General features: G+C 34.9%; 1 protein-coding gene across 1 annotated transcript; it reads left to right on the top strand.

The window, feature by feature from the left end:
• The first annotated feature begins 2,444 nt into the window (after positions 1-2,444).
• Positions 2,445-7,994, top strand: LOC132185485 (disease resistance protein RPV1-like). The gene is made up of 6 exons (XM_059599251.1): positions 2,445-2,941; positions 3,291-4,392; positions 5,665-5,937; positions 6,178-7,452; positions 7,543-7,866; positions 7,989-7,994. Exons 1-6 carry the CDS (start codon positions 2,445-2,447, stop codon positions 7,992-7,994), a joined length of 3,477 nt encoding a protein of 1,158 aa, XP_059455234.1.
• Positions 7,995-11,471: the final 3,477 nt, after the last annotated feature.

Raw genomic sequence — 11,471 nt, 5'->3', positions numbered from 1 at the left:
TTTTGACACGTCAATAATTATTGACGTGCCATTATTTCACACGTCAAAAATTAATTAATTATTTGTACCTATATTATGTAACAAAATTTAATTAATTGGTACACAAAATTAGATAACAATATTAATTGGTACATATATTAAGTAACAAAATTTAATTGGTATATGTATAATTGGTTATTATATGTGCTTTGAATTCTTTAATTTATGGTTATTAATTAATATTAGGTAACAAAATATATATGGCTATTAATTAATAATTAAAATTATGCAATGCTTTCACTATATATGGTTATTATACATATGTGTTTTATATTCTTTAATTTATGGCTATTAATTAATAATAGGTAACAAAATATATATGGTTATTAATTAATAATAAAAATTATGCAATGCTTTTATTATATATATATATATATATATATATATATATATATGGTTATTAATTAATAATAAAAATTATGCAATGCTTTCACTATATGTGGTTACTATATATATGTACTTAGAGCCCGTTTGAGGGTGCGATTTCAGAGAAATAATCTGAGTTTTTAAACCAAATCGCAAGTTTTGAGTGTTTGGGATTGCGATTTTCAAAACCCAAATTTTAAAATTGTGAAAAAATCCGCGATTTGGATAAGCTAATTAGATTGTGCTTATTTGAAAAAGTGCGAATTTAAACAAAAATCACGATTTCGCTTAAACAAAAATTTGGCGCAATATTTGCCTATTTTTGAGCAGGAATGAAAAAATTAGAAGAATACCCACATAAAATATATTAAAACCATCCGTTTCTCTTCTTTTTCTTCATCCTCTATCTGCCCCTTCATCCTCTTTCCGCCCCTTTGCTGTTTCTTGTGTAGCTGTTGTTCATCCTCTCTCTGCCCCTGCAGGTAAGCATCTCATCCTATAGAACTCTTTTGCTTTTGTAAACCTCTCCACCGTTTGGTGTTTATGCGGATTTTTTTTTTGGGGGTTTTTGTGTTTTCATTGTTTGTTGTATATTTTTTGTGGTTTTGTATTTTCTCTGTTTGTTGTATATGCGCTTTTGTAGTTTGAATCGTTTGATGCGGCTTTATGAATAAAAATTGCCTTTTTTTTTTTTTTCAAAGTTGATTTTCGATTATTGTGCACTGCGTTATGAGCAGTGACAGATCCTTATTTGTAATTTGGCCATAAAAGCGCAATAATATGCTAATGTTATCTAAACACTCAATTGATAAAAAAATACTTTTTAGCATGTTTTACCAAATGCTTGTGCGATTTTAAAAACGTAATTTTTAAAAACGCAATTTTTAAAATTGCACTTATTGAAATCACACTTCCAAACGGGCCCTAAGTCTCACTTTAAAAAAAAAATAAATTAAAAAAAAATTAAAAAAAAAACTTTTAATATTCGTACTTTTAAAATCAAATTAATTACTTTTTTTTATTATTTAAAATTTCTATTTACTTTATATCACATAAATCATTTTTAAATAAAAAAAATAGAAAAAAGTCTACTGACCCTTTTAAACTATAACCTAATTGATAATGTTCACCTCAAACTTTCAATTGCGATAATGTTCGTATAAACTATCAAAAAAATTGACAATGTCCCCCTAAAATTAATAAAAGAACAAAAATGATTATATATTTTTTTTTAATAAGACAAAAATAATATAATAAATTCAAAAAAAGAAAAAATTCTCAAAATTCTCACACTGATTTTTTTTTTTTATTAAAATTTTATTAAGAGTATTTCTGACATATTGACAATTTTTGATAATTTATATGAAAAATTGTTTCAATTAAAAATTTGAAAGGACTTTATCAATTGAGGGTATGTTTGGGATTACGTTTGAGGGGCCTAAAAGTGCATTTAACACTAAAAAGATCTGTTTGAAGAAAAAAGTATGCGCTTGGTAAAAAAAAATAAAAAACGCTTTTAATGGTTCAAAAAGCCTAAAAATAGCCACAAAAAAAAAAAAAAAAAAATTTGGCAAAAGCTTAAAAATGAAACTTTTGCCCAAAAACTTTTTTTGACTTAAAAGCTCTATTTTTCAAACACAATCCCAAACAAACTCTAAGCTGTTGATTGAGATGTATACGCATAACATTCCTAAAAGAATAACAAACCAAATCCATTGCAAAACGGGTGCAAAAGAATGAAGAAAAGAAATGCATAGATATTGGTCAAAAATTGATCATAAGATTAAGAGGTCCTTCACACGTCAGAAAAATTAATTAAAAAAAAAAAAGCCAAGAAACCTCGACAACTTCCTAAAAATGACTGGTAGTTTGGGGGGCCATTTTATATTTTTCCCTAAAAAAGAAGTTCCCTAAGTAGTTTCTCATTACATCCGCGTCGGCCTTTGGAACGTTGCCTTCTCTATTTAACTTTACATCCGCATCGTTTTTGAGATTTGCAGTTATCTCTAGGAAGCGGTAAGCAGGTAATCACTTCTTCCATGGCCTTTCAAGGAGCCTCTTCTTCTTCTTCTTTCACCCGTCAATGGGCTTACGATGTGTTCTTAAGCTTTAGAGGTGAGGATACTGGTACCAATTTTACTGCACATCTATATTCAGCTCTGCGTCAAAACGGAATCACCACCTTCATACATGACGAGCTTACAAGCGGAGAAGAAATTTCACCAACACATCTCAAAGCCATTGAAGAGTCAAAGATATCAATCATTATATTCTCTCAAAACTATGCATCATCTGCATGGTGCTTGGATGAGTTAATGAAGATACTTGAGTGTGAAAAAACAAAGGGGCAAGAGGTTCTACCAGTGTTTTACAACGTAGATAAGTTGGAAGTACAGAATCAAACCTTCAGTGTCGGAAAAGCATTCACTCAACTTGAAGACAAGTTCAAGGATGATAAAATGAAGATCCAGATGTGGAAGAAAGCCCTAACAGAGGCTGCCCAATTTCCCGGGAAGCCTTTGGAATTGGGGAAAAGGTATTCTAACCACTCTTGCGCCTTCCGATTGTTCTTTTTATCTTCTAATTATAGTACATCGTTATACACCTGCTTTCTACACGTGAACTATTTTTACATTTAAAAAGGTCTACTTGTAATCAATCTTTTAATAATTTTCTTTCAAGAATTGAACTCAGCCGCTTCTTTTGTTTTAGACGGTCTAATTCATGACCTAATAATTGAAAATGAACTTACCATTTGTTGTGGTATATTATAGTTTTTGTACCACTAACTATTATTTCTAGTCCTACATGTTTAATACATCATTTCTATTCTTTTTAAATGGAAGTAACTCATTAGATGTTTTGTTATCTTTTTGTATTGGTAGGATTGAAACTGAATTTATACGTGAAATCATTGGATGGGTGAATCCAATATTACTTGAACAGACGCAATTCCAAGTTGCCCGGCATCCGGTTGGAATAGAGTCTCGTGTGCAAGCTGTGAAGTTGCTTTTAGATATAGAGAAGAATGACTGTACATGCATGGTAGGAATCTTTGGAACTGGTGGAGTTGGTAAGACAACTCTTGTCCAAGCTATCTATAACTCGATTGCTTCTCAGTTTCAAAGAAGTTGTTATCTTGGAGACATTAGGGAAACTTCCGGTCGAAAGGAAGGTCTGATCTATTTGCAAAATGAACTTCTTGCTATGATCCTAAGAGGCTCAAGTCTAAAAGTTGAAAATGTTCATCAAGGAATTACTTTGATAAAGGAAAGTCTTCACAATTTAAGGGTACTTCTAGTTCTTGATGATGTGGACAATTTAGTCCAATTAAAATACCTAGTTGGAAAAGGTAATTGGTTTGGTTTAGGAAGTAGAATCATCATAGCCACAAGAAATAAATTTGTACTTCGTGCACATGGAGTTGGTTCAATATACCAAGTGAAGGAGTTGGATCATAATGAAGCTCTTCAACTCTTTAGTTGGCATGCCTTTAATAGAGATAAACCTCATGATCATTATGTGGAAGTCACAACAGATGTAATACGTTATAGTGGAGGATTGCCACTAGCTTTAACATTGCTAGGCTCGACTCTAAAAGGTAGAGATGCACGTTTTTGGAAAAGTAAATTGGAGGCGTACAAAAGAATTCCTCCTAATGATATTCTAGAAAACCTTAGAATAAGTTATGATGGATTGAATGCAAATGCGAAGGATATTTTCCTTCACATTGCGTGTTTCTTTAAAGGAGAGAATGCAGAATATGTTACAAAAATACTAGATAGTGTTGGTTTTTGCTCATATACAGGCATCGAAGATTTGAAGGATAACTGTCTCATAACTCAATCTCATGGATCATTGGTGATGCATGACTTGGTGCAAGAAGTGGGTAGAGAAATTGTTCGTCAAGAGTCACCCAACAAACCTGGCAAGCGCAGTAGATTGTGGTTTCATGAAGATGTTCGTTATGTCCTAGAACAAAATATGGTAAGAATTATATCAAAAATCGATTTTAATTTTACATTTGGTTCTTTTTTCATGAGTTAAGGTACTAGAAAAATATTGATTTTTCTTTTTGCATGAGAAAGGATGAAAAGCTATATATGCATGTATCACATATACGTTACAGCAAAGAATTGAAGAAGTAGAATGAACTTAATTTAATAGGGAAAGTGCGGCATCGATTTCTCTATTTAACATAGGGAGCTAGAGATTCCTCAATTTTCTCTACCAAGTATATAGAAACGATTTCTTCCATGGCCTTTCAAAGAGCCTTTTCTTTTCCACTTCCTCGTCCTCTTCTTTCATACTATGTTCTAGAGGTGGAAGGCTGCAAAAAAAGAAGTGGTTTGTGTGGGTGCCACTTGGGGAATGGGTACTCTAAACATGCTTGTGCTTCCATTCTTATTTTTTCTTCTAATTATAATACATCCTTATACACATAATATCTATATTCAATGTTGGACTAGAGAGTGGAAAGAAGAAATATAGGGGAAAAGCTGCCTAAATTTGTCCTCCACCTCCATCTTAGTCCCACCCACCCACCCCCCACCCTTGTATCCGAATATTTATATATTCGGATAACCATATAAATTCAGTCAAGTAAGAACTCCATTTTAGTATAAGATATTTTAAGCTGTGTGATTTAATGATATAGTACCACCCAAAATTATTTGATATTTATGATTCCTTTTGGAATTGCATTTCATGAAAATCATAATTAAGTTAGAGGCATTTAATATGATAGTAAAAGATTACTTCTTTGTAAAGTTTGTTGGAGAACGCAAGAAATTAATCCCACCTTTAGCAAAAAAACAAAAAAAAAAGTAAAAAAGATAAGGGTGGCAGCATGGCCACCTTGACCAGATGGGGGTGGCTGCCCACCTCGACACGTACATGGCTGGCTGTACGGCTATCCTGACCACCACTCTCCTCCACTTAGGTTGGTCGCATCAACACCCTATTTTTTTAAAAAAGAAAATTAATTATTAATTTTTTTAAATAATAAATTATGTTGGACCTTTGCAAAAGTTTAGCATTTGTTCTTTAAATATTCATTCAACAAGTGAATTATACAAATTTATAAAATAATTTTGTGTTTTGAGGAGTGTTTTGTGGTTTGTCTTTTGGTAATGTATTTCTTAAGAACATAAGACACAAATTTTAACACACATGACCATAGTTCTAGCAAGTGTTAAAATATGAATAACTTTATGTTACGATTTTGCTGGTTGTCTTAACTATTCATTGTTTTGCTAGGGAACAGAGATAGTTGAAGCCATATTGGTAGATTTGCCTGAAGCAGACTTAATACACTTGAGTTCCGAAGTCTTCAAGAAGATGAACAGGCTTAAATTGTTTATCTGCCGTAATGCACGCTTTTCTGAAGAGCTTAATTTTCTCCCTAATGAGTTAAGGTTCCTTTATTGGCCTAAATATCCCGAAGAATCTTTTCCATCCAATTTTCATGGAAAGCAACTTGCTATTTTAAGAATGCCTCACAGTAACCTCAAGGGATTGGAGGGAGTTGAGGTACAATTATTGTTTTTAATATTTATTTGTTTAAATTTTGTTGTAAACTATTTTTTGAACTAATTTATTTCCTCTTTTTCTTGACAGATTTTCCAAAATTTGAAAATTATGGATTTCACTAAATGTGAATTCCTAAAAAAAGTCCCTGATGTTTCAAGGATCGTAAAGTTAGTGACATTGATTCTTGACGATTGTGTAAGTTTAGTTGAGGTTCATCATTCTGTTGGATTTCTTGACAAGCTTGTTGATTTGAGTCTTGTAAACTGCTACAATCTTAGGAGTTTTCCGAGAAGTCTCAAGTTGAGATCTCTAGAATCTTTTGTCCTTCGTGGTTGCTTAAGACTTAAGAACTTTCCTGAAATTGAGTGTCAAATGACACATTTAGAGCACATCGACTTTCAATATACTAGTATAGAGAAACTACCTTCATCCATTGGGTACCTCATTGGGGTTAAAAAATTATATCTAGCTGGTTGCACAAACCTTACGAGTCTTCCAGATAGCATTTATCAACTACAAAATTTAGAGTATTTGAATCTCAACGGTTGTACTAGTATAGAAAGATTGCCTTCATCCATTGGGTACCTTGTTAGAATTAAAACATTAGATCTAGGCGGTTGCACAAACCTCATGAATCTTCCAAATAGCATTTATCAATTGCAACATTTACAGCAACTTGATCTCCAAGGTTGTTCAAAAGTTGTAAAGTTTCCAAATAACAGACAATCCATACCCTCTATTGCATCCACAAAGGAATTTGAAATTTCATCAGCAGTGGAATCAGTCCAACCGTTCCTCGTTTCTAATGATGGTTGTTCCTCAATATCATTTCCAAAACTTCAATGGTTGGATCTTGGAAATTGTGCCCTATCAGAATCAAATTTCTTTACGACATTTGATTGTTGCTCTATGTTGAACCATTTAGATCTATCAGGGAGTGATATTGTTACCATTCCTCGATGCATTGAAAGTTTTGTTGGGTTGACATTTCTTTATTTGAATGAATGCAAACAACTTCGAGAAATTATTGGACTTCCACCAAATGTAGAAGTAGTGAAAGCTAGGGAGTGCATGTCATTGGAAATATTTTTAGAAGGTAGAAGATCTCAATTGTTTAATACGTGGGATCCACCAAAACCTATGGGGCGTGGAAGGCTGTTTCCAACACTACAATCATCAAGTCTTGTAAATAGTGTTGTAACAGAATCCAAAGATTGCTTTTTCAGTTTGGAAGAACTAGACCTATCAAGTAGTGCTATTGTTAGCCTTCCTACATGGTTCAACAAATTTGTTGAATTGAAATGCCTTACCTTGAAAGATTGCAAGCAACTTCGAGAAATTTCGAAACTTCCATCAAAAATAGAAGAGGTAGATGCACATGGATGCACGTCATTGGAAAGATTTCAATCTAATAATATATATGATCTACCGGCGCTTCAATGGATTGACTTGTCAGATTGTCATAAAATGTGTGAAAATATAGGGAATGATGTGCAATTTCGTTTATTGAATAAGGTACGTACATATCTTTCACATATATATTTGTTAATGTGTGCCTTAATTTGTAGGTCTTTTCACTGAAAATTTGTCATATCTGTGTAACAGGGATATCCTGAGGACTATAAATTTGTCTGTATATTTCCAGGAGATAAGATTCCAGATTGGTTTAGCCATTCTAAAGAGGTTTCAAATAGTAATTCATGTGAAATACCTATTAATGGGCTTGCACATTTGGATGGAGACATCACAAGAATTGCTTTGTGTGTTGTTATTGGAACAAAAGCAAATATCCCTGATGGACAAGATGAAATAATAAAGGGTGGGCAAGATGAAGATGCTTATGGAATTATCTTTAAAGTCATCAATGGTGGTGAAGAAATCTATTCTTATGTGAAGGAAGATATCCCTGGTCAATTTCACTCAGATCATGTATGGTTGCATTATAATGTTCTTGAATCTTTTAAGCTAAAGGGGGAAAATCTACGAGTTCAATTTAAGCTAAGGTCAGCATCAATGTTCTTCAAAAGTTGCGGATTCAATTTGGTACGTAGGTATAAAGAGAAAGCGGTAGATTTTATGGATGGTGTTGAACTTTCTAAGAGACACCATGATGATGATGATGGCAACTTGGAATCCAATTGGTACCAACAAAAGAGGAATTCTTCAACCTTGGGCATTAGAATTTCAGGTGCAGAGGATATACCACTTGGGTGAATCACAACTACACCAATGAAATCTCCCCCAGCACTTAAACCAGCCAGCTTCTTTTCAATACTTTTTCCTGTAAGTACCTCATATTGCTTGTTAATTTTGTTTTGGGTTCACTCTTAAATGCGGTGGCTTCAGAGGTTTGTTAGCAGATGCTCCTGCATTTGCTTCTTGATTTGTGCACTTAATTATCGATCAACTCTTCATGGTTTGGAGACAATCAAGCCATTTTTCAGATCTTTTGGTACAATTGACAAATGGGGTTCTGTACGTGAATGCTTGAGACATATTCAGAATTTGATCATGAGCGAGTCTGTGCAGGGCAGTCAAGTATTTGGGACAGAGCCTGAGAGCCACTAGCTTGGGTTATTATAATGTAAGTGTTTCACCTTATCACCAAAAAAAAAATAATAATAAACATAATTTTAAATGTTTCACCTATTTAGACTTCTACTTTGATCTTTTTTTTTCTTTTTTTTTGTTGAAGTGGACTTCTACTTTGAAATTAAGGCGTGGATTACAAGTGAATTTTAGCTTCAAGGGAGGGACGGGGTGGGGGGATCCAAAGTTGATTTTAATACCACTTGAAGTTACTATTGCTTTGCTTTCAAAAAAAAAAAAAGAAACTATTGCTTTATTTTTAGGGTCGTGTTCGTGCTTATATTTTATTTTTTGCTTTATGGTTTTTGTGACATAAATTCGTCAGTAATAAGAAAGAATACTTGAGAAGCTGTTAGGTATATTGCAGGATCTTATTTTGCTTTGGGTTTGTGCGTTTTGCAGGATTTTCGAAATCTAGCTGGCAAGTAACACGATGCAACTTCCACTTCAGATGTCATGTTAGTGGTTTTACTCTACATAGCTTCTCTTAATAAACTTTTGCTAAAATTATTCTTTGTCTTCAACGTTTAGTTAGATTTTTCTGCATATTTGTTTTTTTTCTTCTTCTGTATTTCTTTTTATTTTTCTTTTAAATAAAGCAACAACTACAAAGAGAAAATGAGTTGCTCTAACATAAAAGCTTGATCTAGTGTCACACTGTCACTATGAACTCATCGAGAAAGTATCATGGTATCTATCTCAATTAGTCAACTAATTCCATAATCATTTACATTTGTTATAAAATGCACAATAACGAAGCCAAGAAAGACTGTTTTTTCATTGCTTAATTGATGGAAATATAAACAAAATGAGCATTAAAGACCATTACCTTTTTTTTTTTCTTTGGTTAGTCATGATTTATGCCCTGAAAATAATTTTTCTGTCGTTGGAAGATGGGAATATGAGACTTTAGTAAGTATTGGAATCGTCAACTTTCCATCACTAGCTATAGATTATGACCCAAATTTACCTATGTTTTCAGAGACGGACAGGGGAGAGTCCGTAGCGGCCATAACCCATAAACCCTCCCTTTTTTCTTTTTTTCTTTTTTTAATATATATAGTTAACCTATCAAAAAAATATATAATTTTTTTAAAAAAAAAAAATTTTTTTGCTAGCGCTCTCTTCTCTCTCCTAGTTTTTCCTTTTTCTCCCTTCTTCCGCCCTAGTGGTGGTGCGGTTGGGTTAGCTATGGAAAGGCGGTTCTCAATTGAAGCCAAAGCCTTTTGCTTCATGGTGAGGGAAGGGTCCACTAATCTTCGGTTAGAGGAAAGGAGGAAGGGTTTCATAGGGGTCACTAAACTAGGTCTGCAGAGTGCGGTTTGGTTGGTAGCTAAGGTGGAAGAGGCTTTTCAGTCTCAGGTGAAGGAAGGTTCTGTCTCGGGCTTCCATGAGGATGAGAATAGACTTTTGGTTCGCGAGGGTTGCAACAAGGCAGGCAGATTTTTAGAGGTGGCTGTTGAAGCCGATGGTGGTCGGAAAGGTATGATCTAGCTCCCAGAGGGCAGAAAGGGGTGGGGTTGGCGCCGTTTCGTGAGTGAAATGAGAAGGATGCTAGAGTTTCAAGGTGGACAGATCGGGCCAACTATTGACGAGTATCCTTCTCTACCGGGGAAGCGGGTAGTAGAGTCTGCTTCTTCTTAAGCATTTGTCTTCGTGCTTTCTCGATGTGTTCTTGGTGTCGGAATGTTTCGTGGCAGAGATAGGCGGAGTGGAGCCGCGATCTGCTGTGAATTGCTTCGCTATGGAGGCCAAGTAGATTTCGTTGAAGGAGCTCTTGGTTGTTCCTTCGCCGATGTCTTTGTCTCTGACGGCGGCAAACTCATTAAAGACGAATGAATGGGTAAAGCTTCAATTAGGGTTTTTTCGCAAAGAGGTGTGGATCAGGTAGTTGATGATTGCTAGGTTGGAATTGAAGCCCAATGGGTCGTAGAACAGGGTTTCACTAATGGATCATGCGGGTTCAGTTCTTGGGTCGGTTCATGGGTCAGTTTTGGATCCTACTTTGGATCTGGGTTTTTCTAGCGCTTCTAGCTCAGATCTGTCAGATCCTTTGCCGGCGGCGAGTTCTCCTGGGCTGTTGATGCATGGCAATCCTCTGGGCAGCGATGAGTTTCTATTGCACTTGGAGTCAGGGGTCGTGAACAGCTATGCGGGGGGACAGAGCCTCGGATCTTAAGTTAAAGTCTCCTGATCGCTTGTCCATGCCGGTGACCCTCTCTCTGACCCTCTTTCTGCATGTGTGTTAGTGGTCGAGGCTGAGGAGGTTTCTAACCCTCTTTCCCCGCAGACGTTCTCCTCAAACACCATAGTTGCTTTTGATTTGACCAAATCACAAAAATGGTTGCTTGAGTCTTTGCGGGAAGTGGTTAAGGACGATGTTAAGCATTTGGCGCTATTGAAGGACATGGAGTCTTGGCATCAGGCAAGGAAGGAAGCTTGTGAGGTGTCGTCCACTGACGAGGACGACTGGAATTTGGCGTCTCTAAAAGAAGAAATAGAATGGTTTATAGGTGGAAGAAAGAAAGAAGGGGCCCTCAGACTAGGTTTAAGGGCAAGAGAGAGCACTGGAGGGTTATTAGTTGGATGAGCAAGACTAATGCCGGGTAGTTTGGGTTATGTTGGGTGGCTGTTTTTGAGGGTTCTCGGGTGGGTTTGCTTTGGGTAAGATTGGGTTTGATTTGGGTAAGCTTTGGCTTTCCCTCTTGTATTTTTAGGGCTTCTCCTTACTCCTTGTTACTTTTATATATATATTGGCCACAATATTAAGTTTTGCCTTATTGGCCTGACCCTTAGGCCCTATTATAAAAATTGGAAAAAGTTCATATACTTTCTCAAATTATCACCTAATTGACGATATTTTTTTCAAATTTTCAATTACGACAATGTCTCTCTTAATGACGAAAATACCCTTAGTAAAATTAAAATTAATTTTTAAAAAAAAA

This window comes from Corylus avellana, chromosome ca6 (genome assembly GCF_901000735.1).
Source record: "Corylus avellana chromosome ca6, CavTom2PMs-1.0".
NCBI lineage: Eukaryota > Viridiplantae > Streptophyta > Magnoliopsida > Fagales > Betulaceae > Corylus > Corylus avellana.
Note: the sequence above shows the minus strand (reverse complement) of the source record. Positions and strands in the feature narration are given on the sequence as shown.